The 26,387-nt window shown below is 45.8% G+C and overlaps 1 protein-coding gene across 10 annotated transcripts; it reads right to left on the reverse strand.

The window, feature by feature from the left end:
- Positions 1-822: 822 nt before the first annotated feature.
- Positions 823-26,198, reverse strand: LOC105055777 (uncharacterized). Of its 10 annotated transcripts, none has more exons than XM_010937759.3 (16): positions 25,795-26,169; positions 11,277-11,322; positions 11,011-11,180; positions 10,738-10,855; positions 10,488-10,570; positions 10,323-10,382; positions 9,313-9,567; positions 8,358-8,454; positions 7,648-7,698; positions 7,465-7,545; positions 6,411-6,482; positions 4,900-4,962; positions 3,481-3,627; positions 1,683-1,740; positions 1,444-1,496; positions 823-1,260 (listed from the first exon to the last, which is right to left on the reverse strand). In XM_010937759.3, exons 1-16 carry the CDS (start codon positions 25,893-25,895, stop codon positions 1,177-1,179), a joined length of 1,539 nt encoding a protein of 512 aa, XP_010936061.1. In that variant the 5' UTR covers positions 25,896-26,169; the 3' UTR covers positions 823-1,176. The 10 variants fall into 10 exon arrangements, 9 of the variants coding, with proteins under 9 accessions (XP_010936061.1, XP_073103155.1, XP_073103153.1 ...); XM_073247054.1 differs by lacking the exon at positions 25,795-26,169 and adding an exon at positions 25,606-25,710; XM_073247052.1 differs by lacking the exon at positions 25,795-26,169 and adding an exon at positions 12,980-18,681.
- Positions 26,199-26,387: the final 189 nt, after the last annotated feature.

Here is a 26,387-nt window from a genome sequence, read left to right on the forward strand (position 1 = left end):
GAAGATTGAGGATGTAGAAACTGATATCCTTGTTGAAGAAGGAAAACCAGCCAAGGGTTTTTGTTATTTCTCGTAAAATCAGCAACTTATTTGGGTTGATGAGTGATGCTCCTTGTAAATGCTCATGAATCTCTATCCATAATATCTTTTAGAATAACTTACAATGATCTCCATCAAAATTTGAGGTAGTTAAATATTCCTTTCAATATTTTAGAAATATATATTCTACTTCTTAATTTTTACCATATACATGACACAATTTTGTTAATATTTTTTTACCGAATAAACTAATGATCTTCCTAACATCTTCACTATCAAATCTATTTCAGTTTTAAAATATTTTATATTTTATATTTTTATAATTTTTTATTTTTTAAAATTTTAAGTATTAATATTTGATTGGAGGATTTTATATATATATTTGAAATATTGAGTGGAATCATCTAATTATTCCAAACTTGAGTGGGGTCAGGATAATTTATTCTATCTTTTAAACTATATAATCCATGCTTCTTTGCTAAGTTGTCGCCAATAATTCAGAGCATGGCAAGCTTCTCAAATTATATACATCACGCTGTAATTTCGAGGACTCAGCAAAATGAAGAGGAACATTGATATGGTCAAGCCTCATTTCAACTGGTGCTTAGTTGTAGCTTATTGGGCTGATCTAGAACCCCTTTTGGATTAAGTACGCTCTGGGCAGGCATGATTACCGCAGAACAAGCTATAGATCAGCTCGTCCCACGTGCATTTTCTGTAAGGCTTGTGTACCATTTATTGATTGCGATTGCACACTGTAGCAGGAAGAATTACACATGCACGTTAGTACAGGGAGCTTGTATATCATTTATTGATTTTTGATTGCACTGTAGCAAGAAGAATTACACATGCACGTTAGTAGGGATGTCATCACAGTCAACCAATTTTGCATCCATACTTCCCTCATTCTCCTCAACACATAAATGAATCATGAGCTTCAATATTATGAGGATTGATTACAAAATGCTGAGGATGAGCTTCAATTCATCCTAAGTAAGAAATTAATGAAACATGCTTTTCTTCAGTTGGGCTGAGAGCCTACAAGCTCAGGATAGGCTTGGCTTCTCTTTCCACCATCCACCTTTGTATGGCGAACAAAAAGCTTGCTCAGCAAAAATTTGAAGAACAAATATCATATCAGTCACAGCTAAATTCACAGAATGCTCCTGCATGGAACCTTCGAGACAGTTTCTCAGCAGCCAGTTCCACCCTTATCTTGTTCTGAGGCAAATATGAAGTTTAGATGCACATGAACAAAATCTCTCCCATTAAAGAGGGTAAAAAGAAACCACAAATTTGCTTGCTTATGAGTAGAAAATGTGATATTGCTTTTATTCTTACTGTGGCATAAAAAGATTGAAAATTAAAAAGATGGAACTCAAATGAAGATCTTGGAATAGGTACCTTCCCAACAAAACTTATTATCAGAGGACCAGCTCTAGACTTACGATGGCATCCTGCTTATTAGAGAATCAAAAGTTAACAAACAGAAAGATCATTTCTATGGCCAAATCCATCACATGAATAGACTGATAGCAAATATGTACATTCGCACACTAAAAAAGGACCACACAAAGACGCACGAAAGGGGAAAAAAGGACTGCCTGATTGTCTCCAACATATGGGAATGCTGAACAACTTACCTATATAAATATCTGGAAAATCCATGCGTAATTTGGATATGACCTGAGCAGTTTCAATCTGCACAAGGGAGGATGAAATATAAGACAATTTAGATATCAAATCAAACTTGAGATTTTTTTTCCTTTTTTCCCTAAAGGCCTGTTTGCAAACATCCTTGCCGGATCCGGTGGAATAGGAAGGAAGAAAGCGTGAATAGGAAGACAGGGAGTGGAAGGTTTTGTGATGAGGCCCAAACCCAGCCAGATTAGAAAAAGACTTCCAAAGGCTTATATATATATATATATATCCTGATGAGATTGGACCTGTAATCCTCTCCTCTCTTCTCCCTCTACCTCTCCCCCTCTCCTATCTGCACTCTCTTCCCCACTGATCCCACCGGATCCAGCAGGGATGTTGCCAAACAGACGCTGAAGGGTATCAAAATCCAGCAATTTCATTTGTAACACAGTTAAAGTTATGAATATTTGAAGGACAAGTTGATTAAGAGGCTATTTGGATATTTAGCATAGTTTCACATGGAAAGAGTTCATGAATTATGAGATAAAGCAAAAGAAATATTTGCTGATGTAGAAACCATAAATTCTGAGATAAAAGTGAGAGAATATCATATATACAGTTTATTTCCAGGTTAAATACCTACCATTCTGGAGAGGAGCGAATGGTTCATGGATAGTGGAAAACATTAGTTAATTGGCAGAATCACAATTTAGTGAGCAATATTCAAATAGATCACTCGGGACTTGCACCCAAACAAAACACTCTGGACCATTAAAAATGGAGGAAGCCCAGATTCAAGCATCTTGATAATTTCATTTTCAATAGCTGACGGAACACAGCTGATGCACTCTTCCAAGCACAGCTTTAAATATTATGTATATTGCCATTTCCAAAACTCTGCCATTTGCTTGACAAAATGATGTAGAACTAATCCAAAAAATCTAAGTGAAACCTACAAGATAGGAATTTCTTTTAAAAAAAACTCATATTTAAAAACAAGGATGAATCTGAAAACTTTGAATTTAAAAATTTCATATTTAAAACAAGGATGAAATCTGAAAAGTTTGAATTTCTCGTGCAGAAAATCCACACAAGGAATAAAAACCTACTCTTGAGGATGATTGACAATATATCTGGGGTGATTTCTCAAACGCCCAAATAGAGAAGAAGAATTAGAGATGAAAATAGGAGGAAAGAAGCAATAATGTATACCGTTTTGAGAAAACACATCTATCATTTATGAACAAAACCTATTTTACACCATTCTCCTCTCCTCTTATAGCTCTAGTAATGTCAAAACTTACTAAATGATAACTTGAAACATTTTCCTAACTCAACCTAGATCTCAACTGTGATTCATATAATCCCACCTAAAAATAAGACACAAGAACCAACTAGAAAAATGGCCCTAAATATAAGCACCAAAATTGCACAAAAATAAAAAATACCTTATCTTCTCTCAAAATCAAATAAAAACCTCTTAAGACTCAATAAGACAGCAAATCAACTGAAAATGAAGTCTAAAAACTAAAACTAACTGAGACTATATTTCAAGCTTAACTAATAAGAAACTAGCTTTAATGCTTAATAGAGACATATAACAGCATATTTAACTCAATGTTATATAGCAGATTTTGAAAACCCATGTGCCAAAGTAATGGTGTAACCGAAAAGATATCCTAGTGTCAGCAATATACAGAACTTTTAAGCAAAGCAGCACTAAATTATTGAAGGAATTTAGCATAAGAAACATAAAAATGACAATACATCTACAGAAGAGAAGCAAGCACAGAAATGTACATCAGAAAGCATGGTGCTAAGATGCTTTGATATGAATGGTGCCATCTGCACTAAGGGGGTATTTGACAATTCTAGAAGACACTCCCATTGCGTTTCTAGTTCGCATATATTTGTTGCAGCAAAAATAATTACATTTCGGCATTTGATCTGCAATAAAAGGTCACTGCATGCTCAGGCACACAAGCTGCCGATCAAATAGAAAAAAACTGTAGAAAAATAGTTAAATTCCAAAAACATTGACACATACATAATATTCTTAAAATAATAAAATACAGATGGGAACCAAACTTGCATAGCTTAGCAGGAAAAAGCAAAATTTTTACTCAATTTGAATTGCAACTGACAAAAGAATATTCCAAGGCTTATTAAGAATCAAACGAAACATCATAAATCTAAAAACACATACAAGTAGCATTCTGACATTTTTATGTATTCAACCCTCAAGAAAAGAATCCTTTTTGAAGGTAGTGATCCATACCCCAAACAAATTTCATCATCTTTTTCTAGAAATTCTTACTTAGATCTTCTAATGGAAAATCATGTTCATGTCCAATACATTTCTAGAAATTTTCTAATAGTAGTTCTTCATACAGGTCTGGATGTGTTCCAGCTTATGGGTTAGGCTTGCTAGTAACATTTAAAATGCACGAAGATGTAGAGATCTAGGATGAGATACAGGATTTTCAATTTGCAAATAGGACACCAATAGATACTTTTAGTCTGCCAATGCTTGAGCAGAAGCCAAATGCATGCACTTACACAATTGTAAGCTTCATCAGGAACACTGAAACCCAAACACTGAGGCCTAATATACCCAGATTGACATAACTATAATGGATGTCCTTGTCTTCTCTCTCTCTCTCTGCTTCCCGCCGCCCCACCCCCCCTCCTCCTCTTTTTTTTTTTTTGAGAACTAGGACGAGAAATCCGAGCCGAAATACAGGTGAGGTTGGAACTCAACCCAAGTCCTTGGTACCTCTTCTTCTTCTCTCTCTCTCTCTCTCTCTCTCTCTCTCTCTGCTTTTTTTATTTTATTTTATTTTATTTTTTTGAGAACTAGGCCAAGAGAAATCCCAGCTGAAATACAGGTGAGGTTGGGGCTCAAATCCAGGTCCTTGGTACCAACCCCTAAAGACTTGACCAACTTCACCAGTTGGCATCCTCCATTATGGATGCCCTTGTCATAACTATTACTTGGTATTTTACTTATCATAAGTCACGTCATAAAATTTTTTGTGTCAAGCACAATGATGAATCCCATTGTTACATGTGTCTTTTGAGGACGGCAGAGCTTATTTGAATGTCAAATAGAACATACACAAGGTTTACCCAAGTGCAAAGATAAACAAAAAGAAAAATCATCCATTCAACCTACAGTTTTTTTGAGAAAGAAAAAAAAATCCAGGTCAAAAGACATACCAGTGGCACAGGTAGTGTCTCATGGTGCAGTAGCTCAGTTATGCCTTCAGGCAACAAAGCCAACTGGAAAATAAAGCAAACCACAGATCAGAATGGCAATCCTTTAGCATGTTCTACTTATAATGATTCTAAAGTTTACGTTACTAATCTTATTAGCTTGAGGTACTCAAACATGGTTAATAAAATAATCATCTGGGTTTGCAATAATATAGATATCAATGTCCAACAAAAGTATTAACAACACATGAATGGCTTGATAGGTAAGCTGAGCATTTAATATACATCAACCAAAAATACCATAAAACTTTGCCATATTCTCTGCCCATCCAACAAATACACATCAGCAAAAATGATCAATTACTAAGCACAATCATATGTATCTGTGCATACGAGATCCATGAATACTTTCAAAAACCTGTTATATGCATGTGTATTTCAGTGCCATAAGAGCTAAAAAATGGTCTTTATGCCTCTGTTGTCTTCAAAGGCGGAGAAGAATTACTAACAGAGGAGGCTGTTCAATCTGCTAACACAACAATTGTTACTTATCCTCCCGGGATTCTTATTTTTCCTTGCTTTAATTTTAAAGCACTGTGTCATACTTTTACTTTAAGGAAGAAATTGACAGAAATATACCATTCAAAGATATCAATTATATGCCAACTGACTCAAGAAATGTGTTTCTCATGATAAAGATGACGGTTACAACAAAACTTTCTCTGATATGTTGAAAAAAATCCAGAATTTATAAGATATTATGCGTAAACATATAATACCCTACATGTGTAAGCAATGAGACTTCAAGATATCCATTGTTATACATGTTTCCCCATTACAGTTATCAATATGACAAAGCCACAAAAAGATGGTCTATGCAGTGTTTCATGACAGACCATGGCAATATTATTTAATGTCTAAAAAACGGAAGAGATCTAATAACAGACCTTTTAACTGGTAGCTCCAGAATTTATTTAATGTTACTTTCACACATACTAATTTTAGTTTCTTCTTTTGATACAGTAATGGACAGACTTGACATAGCATTACAAATTAAAAAAGGTTTACCTTGATCACAAAAAAAAAATGATAAAAATTGGCATCCATCCTAAGAATCAATATTAAAATATTTTAGATTTACTAAAGTCTAAAGGAATAATTTTAAAATTACTTATAAAAATATATCCTATGTATATGGCATAAACTTTATGAATCCATCAAGGTATAGTCTGTCAAATTGTGAGAATGTTTTACAACAAGATCTCAACCTAATGCCAAAACTCTAGATAAAAGTGTTGACTTCCTGGCCAAGGCAACCTTTCACAAGAGATGGCCAGCCATGAAACTTGGATTTTGCGTATACAATTTAAGCTCATGCAATTACAAAGCAATCCTCTAAATGTTCTGCTAGACCTGGAAAGATTACTAACAAAGAAATATACAAATTGAGACGTAGTTCTAATATGAAAACTAAATTTGCATCATAATCCTCATATGCCTGAGTATCACATCACCTCATTATGGTCACCAGTGCAATGGTCCCCTATAAGATGCCTAAGAGACTCCTCAAACTCTTCATCAGGGGCCTGCAATTCAACAGCAGTTTCACATAAAAAAGGGACTAAAACTAGATGAAGAAAATGCAAAGTTAAGATCAATGGGACTTAGAATTATGTTTTATCTTGAGAAAGGTGGATGCTTTTACTCAAAATGGTCGTTACCAAACAAAAACCTTAAAGGAAAACTTAGTAGTTAAAACAAAATAGTTGGACGTTTGTACGTACTTCATTTCTCTAAATTGTTATCTTGATCATAGCAAAGAAGACACTACATTTGAGCTTTGACCATTCACTGGACACTAGCCATAATAACTTGAGAACACAGATCATAATCTTCTGCAATCTGCACCTAACAAACTTTAGACATTGCATGACTAGGAACTCTCTCTCGCCATCTCATAACTCTTGACTCTTCACAAATTTCCTTTTATGTGTATTTCACAGATACACTGGAACCAAGGATTCAAGTGCCAGTGGGACATCCCGCAGGATACCAGGATGGGATATCATTCCATATGTCAAGACAGGGCCGTCCTGCTAACGTTCCAACATCCCGATCGAGATGCCTTGGGACATCCTCTATCCCAAATGTTGGGACGGGACGGTGGGATGTCCCGTTCCATACGAAAATCAGAATAGTCCCGTCCCACGGGATTTAAAACCTTGACTGGAACCAAATGCTATGAACTGACTCATTCATGGAACCTAGCTATGGCATTTTTTGTACCACTTTGCTCTCTATTGTGCTTAATAACTTCAGGTTTGACCAGAAACAGCTTCACACATACAGAGGGGAAAACTTTCCAGAGATTTTTCCAAACATATAACAGTTTTGTATGGTCAATGAGTCATGCGAGTCAATGCATTACATGCCGGTAACTAAAAAAGAAAAAGGAGATGCCATAAAGCAAACTCCTTGATATATAAAAGTACTGTGTTATTAAAAAAAGGGATAAAATGTCCAACTATACAACATTTTGCTATGCAGCCATCAGTTTACTAAACTCACTAGACAAACTCCAAATGCCTTTGCAACACCTGCAACTGAAACATCTGAATGCAAAGGGCCCAGTCCTCCAAACAGGAACACCTGCAATTAACAGTTCAAGACTAGTTTATGAAAATCCAAAACTCAGCTTTCGCTAAACCTTGAGATAATAATTGCAAATAAATAAGAGCTGATAATCCTAACAATGTCGTCTCTAGACTTCCGTTGTTCAACTTCTTCAGCAACAGAGTCAACCTGTTTTTTACATAAACAACGGTACATGCTTGTAAGTCTTACTGAAAACCTGCTACTCAGCTAAGTGCCGTAAGGCAAAGACCAAGTTTCAGAAAGTAAGTATGCAGCATCAATATCAGGACAACATCTAAAGTCCTCTGAATATGTGTATCTATATAAGACAATTGATTTTGTATAAGCAACAAATGCCAGGGTACTCAATATTGCAGTTTAGTGCTACAATGTGTACAATATGAAAAGAGATTAATGAATCAAGAGAAAAATGCTAAGTGGCAGAAAAATCACCATTGCAAATCCTCTCCAGGATGTGGTAGTGAGTGATACAATTGATTTTTTTTTTCTTTGTTCATGATAGAAAGTTCTGCGTGCAATATATGCTCACATAGTAAGAAGGGATTTTCAACATAAGGTAGCCAGCAAGTCTTAGTTTATCTATTTGGGTTGCATATTGCAATATATCCAGAAAAACTGATAACAGGTCCAGCAAAATCTTAGTTACATGCTGAACTGGGAACTATAGAACAAATGCACAATTGGGAAATTGTACATATATAAAGAAACTAGCAGGAGAATAAAATTGTCAATATCATTTTTAGATCCTGCAGATGAACAGCACATGAATTTAGGAGCAGAAATGGCCAGCATACAAGTCATCTTACATCATTCTGAACAACTGCTATATGGGCAACTTGCCAACCGGTGGCATAAAGCTTTTGGCACAATGTTGCTCCTATTTGGTCCTCAGCAGTCCCAAACCTGAAATTATGTGCACTAAAATTTGTCAAAATGTTTCTTTGCTCAACAAAAATGACAAAAAAGAGAATTTTGCATATAAACATGTATGTATGCAAGCTGCATGTGTTTGTATATATATGTAAGTATTGCTATTTACGTACATACATAAATTTGAATCATATGGTCAATGGAAGAATGGTTCATTCTATCCTAAGCAGTGTTTTAGGGAAAATATCTAGATGTTTTAGTTTTTAACCATGACTGAGCAATTGCTGATAAATTTTCAAAGGCATCCAAGCACCCTCCATCCAGTTATCTAAATGAACTATTCTCACCATTAAAAGAACATAACAGATCGGTAAGATATTGCATAAAATTAACATGACAAAGACATGACCACTGCATGTCAACTGAGTATATGTTATGTCTCTATTAACTAAAGCATGCTCGTGCCATCCAAATGGAGAAATCTTATATTAGTAAAAGGGCAAAGAATTTCTACTTATGAAGAAGCTGGAGTCTATCCATGCCATTCCAATGGAGAATTTACCGCTTTAATATAAACCATTTTTTAGTAAAAAGTTAAGAAAAACAAAAACTCACTACTTATGAAGAGAATCCGATCTACATTGCCATTTCAGGAAAGCAGATAAATGGCTAGTAAACTAGAATAGCCTTATTTGACTAATCAAGTTTAACTTAAGTCCACTCAACAAACATAAGCAGAATCTCAGTTTCATTAACCTAACTGAACATTTAGCAAGTAAAATAATGACATTGTTCCCAGCAGAAGCTCAAGTAGATTTTTTTATTTTTTTGGCATGAAAAATGGCAGGTTACTCTAAAAAACTACTACACATTACATGGAAAATAACTTACAGAATCTCATCACCTACAGCAATGATTGATGCTGTGAGAAAGCTGCTCCTATGTGCACCAGTATTATCCATGCCATTGCTTAGAACATGAGTGCTTTCGCACTTTGAAGAAATCTTCTTTGCTCTCCCAGCCCTTTCTAGTCTTCCATCCGACAGCATATATGCAGGTTTAAAATTTTCTTTCGTGCTTGAAGAATCAGCAGTGCTCAACAATGCATTTGGAACCGTATCATAAATGCTCCCAATGGAAGTATATCTAAACAAAGAAAGTATCAAGTAAGTCTACATCGACATCCAAAAAAAATAAAAAATTTAATTAGGTATATACATGTAATAAGCAGGATGAAATAAAAAAAAGTACAACTAAATCCTGAGAAGTATGCACGTGTGTTAAACCTCGGACAGAGCTGGTGATAAGCTCATTAGGATGCTTGGAAAATGTTTGATTCCATTTGGTATTCTGGAACAAAGGCATAGAAGGCCTCATTGCAGAGAAAGAGTAATGATAGGGTCATAGATCTATATCCTTGTTCAATTCTTTCAAAGTGACCCGATCCCTTTCTTCATCCAAGAATCTCCCCCAAATGTAACTAAGATCACATTTTCATGGGAGCATTTTCCATTTATGATCAAAGGAGAAGATTATATTCTTTTTTATCAAACATAAGCAAATTGAACCCACATGAAGTCTTATCATGAGCAGTATGCATCCATTGGGCAAATATGGGTTCAATCAAGATTTGTTTTTCAGGAGTACCAAGAGCGAAAATGATGTCATTATGAACATAAAGGCCCAAGGTATGGAGGATGAGGGTTCTGAAAATGAGTTGAAGGAACCTATAGTAATGAAGCAATGAAAAAAAGGACTCCCAAGAACCCAACAGTACACAAAGAACAACACTTGCATATGGTTTAAATATAAGAAGCAGAACCAAAAACAGTAACAGCAAGAAATTACATAGTCACAATGCAAAATTTGGAACTTAAAAGTCAAACAAGAGAAGTTTTTACCCTTGATCATAGAGACTGCAGTACTTAACCTTGCAGGTTAAAATGAAAGCCCACACATCCCTGTTGGATAAAAAGTAATGAAGTTAAGACTATTTTTTAAAAAACGAAAGAGGGTGAGAAGGAAAAACTACAGCTGATAATTCAGTCATATGACCAAAAGAAGACCTGTATGACCAATCCAAGATAGGATTCACCCTCATAAAAGGAGGCCATCCGGTTGAACTAGGGGAGAACTGCTCCTGACCAACCTGAAGGGGAAATATAGCAACTAATCTGAGTAGAAACTAAACTGCTGTTATGTTGAAACCTTGCACATTTGGTAAAACTTTTTAAGACATAATCATGATATTGAAAGATAGCAATCCTCATTTTTCCTAGCAGGGTATAATGCTGTTATAAGAAGCTAGAGAAATACCGCATTAGGATCACCAATTCGGGTACCAAGAAAAATAGCTTTGATAGGTTTTTCCTTTAGTAGGGATTCTAAACCTGACTTGAAATCTGAGCGCATAATTTCCAGTTGCAAGTCATAACTAGACAAAAGGAGCAAAAAGAGAGTGATAGATTTAATGTTACAAGCTTGGACAATAAACATGCTTAAAGACATATTCCATGATAAAAGCAAAATTCTAATTAGTTCTTGTTAGGGAGGGGAAAAACATCTAAGTGAAGGAAGGAGTATTCTTACGCAGCAGCAGTTTCATAAGTGAATGAATTGATTTCAGGGAAAGCACAAGGGCATTCAAAATAGATAGTTCGAATTGGACACTTCAGCATGCAGTCTGGTTGGTTCCCATTGGAATAATTTATTTTCTCTTTGTGCAGATAATATCCAGCCCGAAGCAAATGCAGCAAAACCTGCCATATCAATATCATGATAAATACCAAAATGCCACAATCTGCTCTTTCAAATCATTCAGTAGTTAACAGAAATAAACATGTAGAAATAATTACAGTTGAGTCCTTTCCCCCATTAAAGCTGAAGGCAACCTGTTCAAACCTGTCCAGAGGCGATTTTCAATGGTTGAGAGTTTAAACAATATGATGTTTAATAGATAACACTAAAGAGAAAACATAACATGTTAACTTATTCCATATAAATCTGACACTAAATTGTGGTGAACATGTGCAGCTTTTCACCAAACTTCTCATCAGCATGTTGTGCACAGAGTCAGCTGGAATGGATAAGCTTGTGTGATCTTCCTCTCTCTATCTCACCCTCACCACTTAGTGTTTGTGCATGTGCACACAGTCTTGCATCAATTATACGCATCTTGAAATAACTTAAAGAACAGCAACAAACAAGACTAAGATATGATTTTTGCCAGAATTGTATTTTTAAGTATGAGGGAGAAATCTATCAGCATCTTCTTATTTGTGCCAATACAACATGAAGATTTCAAACAGTATCTTTTCCAGTAGTTCGCTGGACAAGAATCAGCCCTTACTTCTAACAACATACTCAAAGCAACAGAATGAAACTGCTCTTTTTTTTTTACATGGATTGAGGTTCAGAACTCGCATGATGATTTTCCACTAAGAGCTGCTAAAACCTGTTCAAGGGCTTCTACATGAATATGACATAGTGATTCACAATCAAGTAAGATATTTAAGCATAAACAGTAAACTAGAATCCTGTGTCAAGAATAGTGACTTTCTAAAACATTTAAAGACTCTAGGATAACCAAATTTCAACCTTTAGGTAGAAAGCCAAAAACTATTCAAGCTTTGCAGGGGGCGAACAAGCAACTGACAACAGCATCTGCCAGCAGGCTTGCACTCGATTACTGTTGTTGAAGGCTCTTAAAGGTCCCCCAAATGTCCTAAAACTCTGGAGATTTTTCTTCTGCAACTCTTTTTGTTATTTATATATTTTCTACTTTGTTTTCTAGTTCTATATCACTTTGATAGCTTGAGGTAAATTGAAGCCAGATCACGCTATTGTGCTTTTATTAATGAATTTAATGATTACCTTATAAAAGAAAATGGCATCCAGATTAGACTAAAATGGCAGAGAGCGACTAAATAGATTTTGGCATAGCTCAAAATGGACACTATACTAAAAACTGAAGACTAATGAAAACTGCCAAGGTGTATACAAAATTGCCTTCAGCATAACTCAGGAACCAAGAATATACGACAAAGAATGAAAGCCGCCAAGGTTTGTGCAAGATTGCCTTCCGCATAACTCAGAGCTGACAATATATGACAAAGAAAGCTAATTAAAACTGCCAAGCTAAATACAACATTAGTTGAATGACAGGGACATGGAATGCAGAAATTTTTTATCTAAACAAAGATTAAAAAAAACAAAATGCCCTAAAGCTTGGGCTAATAACAGGATTGAATTTTTCAGGGAACAAAACTTGGATTATTGTCGACATAGAAAGAACATCACTATGGAATTAACTTCCATCTTCTTGTCTGAATTGAACAAACCCTTTAGGCTGGCATTTCATCATGTGGAAACCGCTGATGGAAGATAGTTTTGCTCATGCTGCATAACTCACACTTCAACATCTTTTACATATCTTTTCTTTTCGCAAGACCTCCAGTATGGATCACAGATGTCACAAATGCTCAGACCATATCTTGCTGTAAACAGAGATATAATCTGACTACGCAACCATGAAATCATCAGGAAAGGGTTGCAATACCTCATTCATGACTGTAATGAATGTTGCCGGTGAAAGGACTGGTGAGTGACACATGAAAAAACTACTAGTTAAGAGGACTAAGTGTTGCGGCCAATCCCCTCGTCGCCTGGTCGCCGGGAATGAGCGCCTGCAAAAGAAGTCCGCACTGACCGGAGGTGACTCCGGCGGGGACCCTCCGACGGTCAAGTCAGAGAGGAGACTAGACAACAGTAGAAAGGAATCAAAGAGCTCAAGAGGAGAGGGTGAGAGCAAGAGCTAGAGAGGGAGAGTTCGAGGGTTTCGAAAAGACCTCCTCAGCACTATTGCTTTCCCTGATTTATAGTAAGAGGCGGTATGGTCCTGCCGTCGGTGATGTAGACAACTGGAGAGTTGTCAAATCGCCGGGGGTTGTCACGTCGTTGACGAGCTGACAGGTCCTAGGAATTAATTCGTATCCTTGGCAGGACAGCGTCCCAGGCTCCTGGCAGGACAATGCCCCCTGGCGGTTGCACGACATGTCCTTGATAGGACTGCAGCCCATGCAGCTCATTCGGCGTCTAGAAGGACTTGCAGAGGTCGGACGTCGGTTGTCCAATCCGACGGTGAGTCAGTGGTGTCCCATCCGACAGGGAGTCGGTGATGCTAGATCGGCTTTCAGACGATCAGAGATAGAGTCGGACGGTCCGGCCGGTCTGCTCCGATCGGGCACGATCGGTAGTTACTGTTGGTGTTGCCCATCATCGGACGGGCGAAGTCGGTCGGTCCATCCTCGTGGATGGGTCGGCATTGGGACCCGTCGGTGAGTCGATGTCGGGGATGGGTCGGCGTCGTGACCCGTCGGTGAGTCGGCGTCGAGGATGGGTCGGCATCGTGACCCGTCGGTGAGTCGGTGTCGAGGATGGGTCGGCGTCGTGACCCGTCGGTGAGTCGGCATTAGGGTCGGTCGGTATATCCCAACAGTTGCCCCGTCCACTCCTGAGCCTGATGTCACATCGGCCCGCGTTTCCGCATGGGTGGGGCGTTGGGTGAAAGGAGTGGATTCTTTATTGCGTCCTGCCTTGATCCTGCTGATCTCACCAGCGGACGATCCGGACAAATCGATATCAGGCGTCCTGACGTTCGATGATTTGACGTCAGATGATCCGGTGTCAGACGACCCAGTGTCGGACGATCTGGTGTCAGACGATCCAGTGTCGGACGATCTGGTGTCAGACGATCTGGTGTCAGATGATCCAGTGTCGGACGATCTGGTGTCAGACGATCCAGTGTCAGGCGCCTTCTGGGGAACGCAAACCGCCGCCTGGCGCCTTCTTTGGGAGCGCGGACCGCTGTCAGGCGTCCCATCGGGGACGCGGATCGCCGTCAGCGATTTAATTCTGAGGCGCGGTCTTTCTGCCACGTGTCGGGAGGTCGTTGGGCCGGCGTCATTCGCATAAATGAAGGCGACGTGGCCCGATCTGGGATGGGTGCGCCGAACCGTCGGACCGGAAGAGGGCCCGAATGCCGCCACGCGTCGATCATCCGGGAGGTCCTCGTTGGCGCGGCCACATCCATGCCGTCGAAAGGCCCTATATATATGGGGTCACTCGTTTCTCAAATCTAATCTTTGACACTTTTGCTGCGGAGACTCTGCCCAAGCGATCCCTGACCGTCTCAGGTAGCTGCTTTCGCCTTCCTTCTTTGGAAGGTTCCCCGAGTCTTGTGCTTCCATTTGCTCTGTTCTTGCTCCCCTCGAGACCCTTTTTCTTTCTTCTTCTTCTCTATTTTTTCTTTCTTCTTGGTTCTGGTGTCATGGCCAGGACTTCTCCTCGGGAGGCTCGGTCGAGGAACCCGACCGATGATCTTCGATCGACCCCGAAAGTGGAGGTTTCCTCGCTTTCGGGGCCGAATGTCAATCGGCTTCGGGATCAGTATTGTATCCCGGAGCAGTTCCGACTCTTCGCCCCTAGGGCCGGGGGACGGGTCAACAACCCGCCCGCGGGCCAGGTGGCTCTGTACGTCGAGGACCTCCGGACTGGTCTTCGGCTTCCGATTTTGGAGTTTGTTCGGAATCTGCTAGATTATTACGGACTTTGTCTGGCGCAACTGGCGCCGAACTCAGTTCGGTTGATAATCAGCTTCGCCCTGTTGTGTCAGCTGTTGCCGACCAACCCTCGGGTCTCTCTCTTCCGGGCGTTCTTTGTCCTCCGACCCCACCTTAAGGCCCGAGGGTGGTGGCTCCTCAATCTCCGGAAGGGTCTTTCTTTCATCACTGATCTTCCATCGTCCATTCATGGGTGGAAGAATCAGTTTTTCTTCGTTTCCTCTTCTTCTCCCTGGGGTTTTCCTTCTTGCTGGGGCGTGCCTCGGACCGAGGCGAACGAGAACAGCCGAGTGGAGGCGGACGACCGGGAGGATTTCTACCGACTCAAGGACATATCGGTACCAAAGCAGAGGGAGCTTGTTACCGAACAAGCCCTCTATGATGCTGGCCTGAGCTTGGTCCCCCGTCTAGGTACCGTCTGATCCATCGGTTGTCTTTTCGTTTCGCGTTTGTCCCCGAACATGCACTGATTCTCTTGTTGAAATCGCAGGGACGCCGCTGAGGATGAGGCCGACCGACGCCGAAATCAGACAGTATGCGGCGAGGAAGAGGCCGACGTCCGGGGCCGGGCCCTCACGACCTCCGAAGAAGCCCTCGACAGCAGCACCGACCACCACCGTGTCGGCGGCCGATCGGTCGGAGTCGGTCATCGCACTTTCGGCTCCGACAGCGCTACCGGAGGAGCAGACGGCAGAGGGAATGACCGAAGGAACATCGGCAGGTTCGCCGATGGAGGAGGTACCGGATACCGTTCGGGAACCCGAACATTGTCCGTCGGTGCCCGCTGCTGCCGCCGGGGGTGCTCAATCAAGCTCGAGCATCCCCTCCTTCCCTGACCTACGGGCTTGGGCGGCCGATCGAGGGAAAGCCCCGATGGCCCCTGCTGACGACCCAAGGTCGGGGAGCCGCGCCGCGTCGCCTGGCGCCGGAGTCCCTGAGGGAGCGTCAGCCCTGGCCGACCATAACTTGGCCAGGAGACTATGTCAGAGGATCCTCCTCCCAGCCGACGTGGAAGTTCTGAAGGCTCGACAGGTGACCGAGATGCTGTCTTCTTTTTACCCGACCATGGTCGGGGTAAGTTCCGCCTCGCCTCCTTCCTCCTTACTGTCATTGTTATTTCGTCTTTCTGACGGTCAGTCCTCGTTTGCAGTTGATTTACACTATGTCCGAATTGGAGGCCGGGTATCGGAGGTTCGGAGACATTCGGGCGGCCAGGAAGGACAGGGCGACGGCCGTCGAAGCCGACAAGGCGGTACTGGTCGAGCAGTTGAAGCTGTCGACCGATCGGGAGGCGAGGCTTGAAGACGAGATCTCGTCTCGGGGCCGAACTCAAGTCGGCCCGTGGGGAAGCCAAGCGCAAGGGTCGGACCGCTCACCGACTGCGGCGCGAGTGGGACGGCGTCGTCGCCGAGCTCGAGGCCGAACGCGAGCAACTCCGGGTCAGCCTGGAGAATCTTGCCAAGGCCGAGGAGGACCTGTCGGTTGCCCAAGCCGACGCCGACATAGCGAAGGCAGAGGCAGAGTCGGTGAAGGAATCTTTCGATCGGGCAGAAGCGGAGGCGAGGTCGGCGAAGGAGTCGCTGGGTCGGGCGATGGAGGACTTCCGCGGCTCCGACAGATATCGGGAAGAACTTCCGGAAATCGGCTTCGCGTCGTACCGAGTGGGGTACGAAGACAGTCGGGATGCAGTCCAGGCCTTGTACCCGGAGCTGGACCTCAGCAGTATCATCCCCCCAGGATCCGAGGACCAAGCCACAGAAGAGGTGGCCGACCCATCGCCGGGAGACGCTGCTGCGGTGGAGGAGGCCGTCCCAGAGCAGATCGCCGAAGAGGAGACGGCTCCGACCCCCAACCTGGCTCCGACCTCCGACCGAGCGCCGACCTCCGATCCAGCACCGACCATGGTGGATGCACCGACTGTCCTCGAGCTCTTCCCGATCGAAGAGATCGACTCCGAAGGATGATCAGGGTCTTATCACTTTTTGTTTTGCTTTACATACTTGTAACTGGGCTTTGGCCCAATTTTGTAGACTTGAATATACTTAAGAATCCTTTCAATTTTACTTTCAACTTCTTCCCTTCGCATGTCAGGATGCGCCCCGACTTAGAGTCGTAGAGTTATAGAGTCGCAAAGTCGTAGAGTCGTAGACCCGACGTACCACATTAGGTCACTTAGTGACATCCCAAGTCGCTAGTCGGGGTAGTCGGCAACATACGCCATAGGAAAGGCAAGGCAAACTTCGATCACGAACCGTCCGTTCGACGGTCGTAGTGTGCGTCCGTCGGAGGCCTGAGCCGAACGTCCGTCGCTCAGTCGTGAGCCGAAGGTCAGGGTCGAACGTGCGTCGTCCTGACACGAGTCAGGCACGTTCGTTAAGTCGGGGGTCGACCGACTTCCAGACACGCGTCCGTTGAGTCGGGCACGTTTGCGGAGTCGAAGGTCGTTCGCGGGGCCGAAGGTCGACCGACCTTCGGGCGCACCCCGATGACCCGAACATTGGGTAGGGTCGAATGTCGTCTGATATGATCAGTCGGATGGCGTCCGACGCATTTAGTCGGGGAAACGATGACAAGTCGAGTTCCCATTACCCAGACCTAGGTCGGGTGCTTACGTCGCGCCGTGTGATAAACGGTGGTAAGCCGAATATCCTTCGACCGGTCGTGACCTGGTCGGTAAGTTGCGAACGCGACGTTGGTCGCATTGGCGCTCTGCCTTTCTTGGCCGGGGTCGAGTCGGCAAATCGGCCGATCGTTCTGCACGATCGTTTTGCCCGAGAGTTCTAGCTGTAGGAGTGTGACTCCCGTCGTCGTGGATATATCGGTTCTTTCAAGCGCCCGATGCATCGTCGATGGCCAGGCCGTTGGTCCTCAGTGGAACGTTAGGCTCAAGTCGGGGCGTCGGGACCCGTATTTCTTGACGAGCACCGATCCACGGTCGAAGAGTCGAAATCCCAAATTCCGAGGTTTTGAAATTGGATTTGTATTCCTAGTGAAGGGATACAGGATTCACTGGTAGTACAATCTCAGATTGTCGGCATTCCAAGTCCGTGGGATGGCCGTTCCTTCCAGGGTCTCTAGCCGGTAAGCTCTCGGCCCGTAGGTGTCGGCTATCTTGTAGGGTCCCTCCCAGTTTGGGGACAACTTTCTCCGATCCAGGGGCTTTGAGACTTCCGCCTTTCTTAGGACTAGATCTCCAGGCCTGAAAAGCTTCGGCTTGACCTTGGCGTTGTAATATCGGGCCACCTTTTGTCGGTAGGAAGCCATACGGAATTGTGCCTCGCGTCAGAGTTCGGGCAAGAGGTCCAAGTCGGCTCTCCGACACTCGGAGTTGTCTGGCTCGCGGTACTGCTCGACTCTGGTCGATGGTAATCCGATCTCCAGCAGGATCATGGCTTCCGTCCCGTAGGCTAAGTTGAAGGGAGATTCCCCGGTTGGGACACGAGGCGTCGTTCGGTACGCCCACAAGACAGAGTTCAATTCTTCGACCCATAAGCCTTTGGCTTCATTTAGTCGGGTTTTTAGTCCATGCAGGATAGTCCGGTTGGTCACCTCGACCTCACCGTTGGACTGTGGATGTCCGACCGAGGTCAGTCGGTGCGTGATATGAAACTTCTCACAGAAGCCTCTGAAGTTCTGGTTGTCGAACTGTCGCCCGTTGTCGGTAATGATGGTGTTTGGCAATCCGAACCTGAAGATGATGGATTTCTGAACGAAGTCTTCCATCTTCCGCTCAGTGATTTACGCAAAGGGTTCGGCTTCCATCCACTTGGTGAAGTAGTCGATCGCGATGACTATGAACTTCCGTTGTCCGGATGCCGGAGGAAAGGATCCGAGTATGTCGATTCCCCACTGGGCGAAGGGCCACAGGGCGACGACCGGAGTGAGCTGGCTGGCGAGTCGGTGTTGTATGTTGGCATACCTTTGGCATGGTTCGCATCTCCGAACCAACTCAGCCGCGTCCTTCTTCATAGTGGGCCAGTAGTAACCCTGTCGCAGGACTTTGTAAGCCAGGGACTTGCCCCCCAAGTGATCACTGCAGATCCCTTCATGTACTTCCCTGAGGGCATAGTCCGCGTCGGTCGGCCCTAGGTACTTCAGCAAGAGAAGAGAGAACGACCTTTTGTATAGTCGGCCGTCGATCATCACATATTGGGAAGCCGCCCATCGGAGTCGTTTGGCTTCCGCGGGATCTTCGGGGGTAGATCCGTTGGTCAGGTACTGAGCGATCGGATCCATCCAGCTCGGCTCTGTCGCCAGTTGCAGCACCTCTTCGACCTTGTCGATGCTCGGTTGTTCAAGACTTTCTACGAACGTCCGGCCCAAGGTGCCATAGTCGGATGTCGTGAGCCTGGAGAGTGCGTCGGCCCGAGCATTTTTCATCCTGGGGATGTGGAAGATCTCGAAGTACCTGAAGGGTGCGGCGAGATCTTTTACTTTTTGGTGGTATTTGGCCATGATCGGATCCCGCGCTTCGAACTCGCCTTTGACCTGTCCAACGATCAGTTGAGAGTCGGAGAAGACTTTGAGTCGGTCGACCCCGAGCTCCAGTGCCAACCTCAAGCCCGCGACGAGCGCCTCATATTCGGCCTGATTGTTGGAGGCCTTGAAGTCGAATCGGAGGGCGTGCTCGGTAACCACTCCCTCCGAGTTGGTGAGCAGGAACCCGGCCCCGCTCCCTCGAGCGTTGGAGGCTCCGTCGATGTGCAACACCCAAGTTGAATCGGGGTCACATTCGGAGGTCCCAACCTCTTCGGGGCTCCCTTCCCCCGACGCCCGGTCGGTCGTCAGACATTCTGCGACAAAGTCGGCCAGAACCTGGGCTTTCAGAGCAGGTCGCGGCCGATATTGGATGTCAAATTCGCTCAGTCTCAAAGCCCACTTCGCCAGCCGTCCTGATGTGTCAGGGTGATGCAGGATTGCTCTCAGGGGTTGGTCGGTGAGGACCACGATTGCGTGCGCCTGGAAGTACGGACGGAGCCGCTGTGCTGAAATGACCAGAGCGAAAATCATTTTTTCTGCCTTAGAGTACCGAGTCTCGACTTCGTGAAGCACTTTGCTGACGTAATATATCGGTTGGTGAACTCGGTTCTCGTTCTCTCGGACGAGCACCGAGCTAACTGCCTTCGGGGAGGTAGCCAAGTAAAGATACAGTATCTCCCCGACCTCCGGCCTCACAAGTAGGGGCGGAGAAGTCAGGTATTTCTTCAGTTCCTCGAAGGCTTGTCGGCACTCGTCCGGCCAAGAGAAATGCTTTGCCTGTCTCAGGATTTTGAAGAACGGGAGGCATCTCTCGGCCGATCGAGAAATGAATCGGCTGAGCGCGATGATCCTTCCATTGAGTTGCTGCACCTCCTTTTTGGTGTCCGGATGTCGCATGTCGACGATGGCCTTAATCTTCTCGGAGTTGGCCTCGATTCCTCGTTGCGAAACGAGGAACCCGAGGAACTTCCCCGAGGTCACTCCGAAGGCGCACTTAGTCGGGTTCAGCTTCATCCGGTGCCGTCGTAGAGTGCGGAAGGTTTCTTCGAGATCTCGCACATGATCCGGAATTTGCGCACTCTTCACCAGCATGTCGTCCACATACACTTCCATGTTGCGTCCGATCTGGTCTTTGAAGACCTTATTGACAAGTCGCTGGTAGGTGGCTCCGGCGTTCTTCAGTCCGAAGGGCATTACTCTATAGCAGTAGAGGTCCTTGGCGGTCACGAAAGCCATATGCTCCTCGTCCTCGGGCGCCATCCGAATCTGGTTATACCCGACGAAGGCATCCATGAAGCTGAGCAGTCGATAACCGGATGTCGCATCCACCAGCTGGTCGATCTTCGAAAGTGGAAAGCTGTCCTTCGAACAGACCCGATTCAAGTCGGTGTAGTCGATGCAGATCCTCCACTTCCCGTTGGCTTTCTTCACCATAACAACATTGGCGAGCCAGTCGGGATAGGTGGTCTCTCTAATGAAGCCCGCCTCGAGTAGCTTATCCACCTCCTCGTCAATGGCCTTCTGTCTTTCAGGAGCAAAAGACCGCTTCTTCTGCCTTACTGGCCTCATCGCTGGGTCGATGTTGAGTCGGTGTGTCATTGTCTCCGGGGGATGCCCGGTATATCCGCTGCCGACCAAGCGAATACGTCGGCATTGGCCTTCAGCAGCTCCACCAGCTGTCGTCGCTCAGGGTCGGGTAATTGGGATTCGACCCAGACCGCTCGTTCGGGATTCTCTGTTATCGGGATGAGAACAAGCTGCTCAGCCGGTTCACCCCGTTCTTCTTCTTCCCGTTGGTCCAGCTTGTCAGCCGTCAGGGGGCCCTTCGATTCGCCGCTTTGAGCAGAGATCTGGAAGCATCGTCGGGCGAGTTGTTGGTCTCCGCGCATCTCCCCGACTCCGCTTTTGGTCGGGAACCGAACCAGGAGATGATACGTCGAAACTATCGCCTTGAGGGCGTTTAGTCCGAATCTTCCAAGTATGGCATTGTAGGCCGAAGGCACTTGGACGACCGCAAAAGTCAAGTGGACTGTGCTTTGTCGCGGTTCGGTTCCAGCCATCACGGGCAAAGTAACTTCCCCTTCCACTGTGACAGCATCTCCAGCGAAGCCTATCAAGGGTGTAGAGACTTTCTTGAATCGATCGGCCGACAGTCGCATCCGGGAGAAGGTCGAGTAAAACAAAACGTTCGTTGAACTTTCATTATCTACAAAGATTCTTTTTACATCATAATTGGCTATTGTTGCCGAGATAACAACAGCATCATCATGGGGAGTTTGGATGCCCCGAACATCTTCATTCGTAAAAGTAATTACATCGTCCGGGCGTAGCTTCTTCATCGGTTCCCCTCCAGCAGACGTCCCCGGGCCCAGTCTTTTGGAAATCATATTGATGACCCCGACCGTAGGTTGGTTATTCGTTGCTTCTTCAGTCGACTGGGGTCGTTGGTCGGCGACGGGCCGGGTCGGCGGATTCCTCCAGAACTTGCCGAGATATCCCCGGCGTATGAGGGCTTCAATTTCATCCTTAAGTTGGATGCATTGCTCGGTGTTGTGGCCGTGACCCCGATGGAATCGGCAGTACTTCCGCCGGTCGAGGCCCTTTGCCTTCAGAGGCGGAGGCCGTCGCAGATATTCTTCCCCTTCGATCTCCATCAAATCCTGCGCACGAGGAGCAGAGAGAGGAGTATAGGAGTCATACCTGGGACGTGTCGGCCTCGGACTCCGCCGTCGAGGCAATCTCTGATTCTGCCGCGGGGGTGAGACCCGACCGTCGGTCGGGGGCCTGCTAGGCACGGCTGGGTCCCAACCCTTCCTCCGCTTCTCCTTCGGGCCCTTGGGCTCGGCCAGGCGCCGGTCAGAAGCTCCTTCGTCTGCGCGCATGTACTTGTACGCGCGCTCTAGCAATTCAGCATACGTTCGAGGGAGGGTCTTGTCCAAGGAGTATGTGAACCGGGATGCCCTCAGCCCCCGCTTCATGGCCGAGATGGCCATGTCTTCATTGAGGTCCCGATCCTCAAGCGTGGCCGCGTTGAATCGCGCCACGAAGTGTCGGAGCGTCTCGTTTTCTCCTTATTTGAGGGAAAAGAGGCTGTCCGAGGTTCGTGGCGGCTTCCAGCTGGTGCTGAAGTGGGCCACGAAAGAGTGTTCGAGCTGTCCAAAGGAGTGAATACTTTCTGATCGAAGACCGGAGTATCAGATCCTGGCAGCTTTGCAGAGCGTGGCGGGGAAGCCGATGCAAAGGAGAGCGTCGGTTGCCCCTTGGATCGTCATGAGAGCCTTGTAGCTCTTCAAGTGGTCGACTGGATCGGTGGAGTCGTCGTAAGGCTCCACGTGTGGCATCTTGAACCGATTGGGGATCGGTTCGTCGAGGATAAGTCGGGAGAGAGGCTGGGCGGTTTGGAAGTCGACGTCATTCGAGGACTTCTGTTCGTCCACCTGCAGCTGGGCAAGCCGACGGTCGATTTCTTCGAACCTGCGTTCGTAGTCGTCGATCCGTCGGTGCTGAGAGACCCCAGGGGTGGAGTCTCCCGATGAGTCCAAGAGAAAGGCGGACGGTGTTCGCGGGCGCTTTTCCTTCCTCGCTCGTTCCAACTGGGAGGGAGAGGGCCGTCGAGACCGATGGGTGTCACGCCGCGGCCGCCCCTCCTCCTCTCGGTGGGAGCGCTGTGGCAGGTGCTCCCGAGGGGGCGACGGAGACCGACACGGGCGTCGGCGGCTGCTCCTGGAGGGCATCGAACGTGCCGCCGGTTGCTCGGCCGGCGAGGGCTGCAACCGGATCGGTTGTTGCTGAAGGCTTTTGACCGCGTCCGTCAGCACGGTCATTTGCCGCACGATCGCCGCGATCTGCGCCTCCGTGGTCACCGCGGGATGCGGAGAGCTAGGTTCCGCCATGGAGGGTGGAGGAGAGGCCTCTTCCCGACGGAAAGAGCGCCTCGCCGATCCAGTGACCCTCGACCGCTGAGCTCTTGTTTTCGTCATCTTGGATTCCGTGGGGGTTATAATCAACTAGGAGGGAGAGGGCCGTCGAGACCGATGGGTGTCACGCCGCGGCCGCCCCTCCTCTCGATGGGAGCGCTGTGGCAGGTGCTCCCGAGGGGGCGACGGAGACCGACACGGGCGTCGGCGGCTGCTCCTGGAGGACATCGGACGTGCCGCCGGTTGCTCGGCCGGCGAGGGCTGCAACCGGATCGGTTGTTGCTGAAGGCTTTTGACCGCGTCCGTCAGCACGGTCATTTGCCGCACGATCGCCGCGATCTGCGCCTCCATGGTCACCGCGGGATGCGGAGAGCTAGGTTCCGCCATGGAGGGTGAAGGAGAGGCTTCTTCCCGACGGGAAGAGCGCCTCGCCGATCCAGTGATCCTCGACCGCTGAGCTCTTGTCTTCGTCATCTTGGATTCCGTGGGGGTTATAATCCCTGGTGCTGTTGATCGAACCCGTCCCCTTCCTGGCACACCAAATCTGTTGCGGCCAATCCCCTCGTCGCCTGGTCGCCGGGAACGAGCGCTTGCAAAAGAAGTCCGCACTGACCGGAGGTGACTCCGGTGGGGACCCTCCGACGGTCAAGTCAGAGAGGAGACTAGGCACCAGTAGAAAGGAATCAAAGAGCTCAAGAGGAGAGGGTGAGAGCGAGAGCTAGAGAGGGAGAGTTCGAGGGTTTCGAAAAGACCTCCTCAACACTGTTGCTTTCTCCGATTTATAGTAAGAGGCGGTATGATCCTGCCGTCGGTGATGTAGACAACTGAAGAGTTGTCAAATCGCCGGGGGTTGTCACGTCGTTGACGAGCTGACAGGTCCTAGGAATTAATTCGTATCCTTGGTAGGACAGCGTCTCAGGCTCCTGGCAGGACAACGCCCCCTGGCGGTTGCACAACATGTCCTTGATAGGACTGCAGCCCATGCCGCTCATTCGGCGTCTAGAAGGACCTGCAGAGGTCGGACGTTGGTTGTCCAATCCGATGGTGAGTCGGTGGTGTCCCATCCGACAGGGAGTCGGTGATGCTAGATCGGCTTTCAGACGATCAGAGGTAGAGTCGGCCGGTCTGGCCGGTCCGCTCCGACCGGACACGATCGGTAGTTACTGTTGGTGTTGCCCATCATCGGACGGGCGAAGTCGGTCGGTCCATCCTCGTGGATGGGTCGGTGTCGTGATCCGTCGGTGAGTCGGCATTAGGGTCGGTCGGTATATCCCAACACTAAGCAAAATGAGCCTATCCCAGCAAAAGGTAGCACATTTCCATCATAAAGAAATACCCACAATCTCCATGAGAAGACCATTGTAGAATTTTGGAGTGCCTTATGTGAAGAGATTTACTAGAAAGTTCGATAATTTGTTTAAGAAGCCTGATAGAATCATCTATATGCTTAACATATAGGCAATCAAGAATGTCATAATTTATTAATAAATCAGCTAGGCAGTGTTTTACAGAAATTCCAGAGTAAAGTCCAGAACACCAGATTGACCCAAGAAACTAATTATTTTTAGAAAGCCTGGGAAGGACACCCGAACTAGATGACAGCTATAACAGCATCAGCAGTTCAACCCAATTCAAGAATGCATACAAGTTGATGCAAAAAGTTCCAAGGAGGGAGCGAGGGGGGAGGAGCAAATAGAAGCAGCACAGTTGTTTCCGAAAAATCGAACTTCCAGTTAAAATAGTTGTGCGCGAATCATTTCTGCAACCATATCGGCACGCATCGAAAATCACCAAAATATCATCAAATTCAGACACAATAGAAAACCAAGAAACATGTATAAGCTCATGAAAAGTGCAAGAAAGCTAAACAAAAAGAAAAAGGAAAAAAAAAAAAAAAGAACAGCACAAACGTTACGAGATCAAATCGATCTTCCCATTAAAGCATATAAAGCACGTGGGCGATCAAATTCCAACTTCCGCGTGAATCAAAAAATGCCAAAATATCACTAAATTTTGTCCCAGACAGAAAACCAAGAAATGCATATAGATTCATGCAAAAGAACTTCAAGAAGAAAAGCCTTTGAGAAAAAGAATAAAAAAAGATTCAATGATGCATGAATCGAGAATCGCCAAAAATAGCATGTTCTTTCCCAAAAGAAAATCTCCACCTTCATCCGGACAATCCCAAAACCCAGCGGAACAATCTCACTGGATGACAAGAAGGCCATAAACCCGATCAAGAATTCACCCCAGAAGACAAACCAGCAAAAGAAATCACAATTGAACTCCCGAAACCCAGAGAAAAGACCGAAATTAGAGGAGGCATCCAAAAGAGAAGCTCGGAAGAATCTTCTTACTCGTAGAGAGCGAAAGCTCTCTGGATCACGTAGACGGCGTTGTTATACTTGGTCTGAAGCCTCCGATCGCTGCTTTCTTTTATAGCTCGATCAATTTCCATCCCTTTCACACCCACGCACACGCTCTCTCTCTCTACCCCCCACAAGGAGGAGAAGAGACAAGGGAAGAAAAAGGACGGATTAGGTTGGCTTCCCGAGAATAACACCCACTCTCTCTCTCTCTCTCTCTCTCTCTCTCTCAGCACAAAACGAAGAAGAAAAAGAAAAGGTCCGTTTCTTTCTTTCTTAATGGGCGAGTGGTGGGAGGGGAATTTATGAAAGGTGTGATTCAACCGTCCAAGAGCGAGGGATGGGGATGGTGGGGATGGGATGGGGGGTTTCCAAATGGAGCGATAAATAAATGGGTGGCGAGAGTCTCTTTTATCCATCATGCCTTCCAATTTTATTTGATTTTAGTTGTTAATTACCAAAAAGAAGGAAATTGTGTTTGGGTTGAACCGTCCGGATTCAGACCACCTGGCTGGATCCGGGTGCCGGGATTTGACCCGAAAGTGACTTGGCTTGGACTCGTAGACCGGAAGTCAGGAATGGAT

Source organism: Elaeis guineensis, chromosome 12, assembly GCF_000442705.2.
Source record: "Elaeis guineensis isolate ETL-2024a chromosome 12, EG11, whole genome shotgun sequence".
Lineage (NCBI taxonomy): Eukaryota > Viridiplantae > Streptophyta > Magnoliopsida > Arecales > Arecaceae > Elaeis > Elaeis guineensis.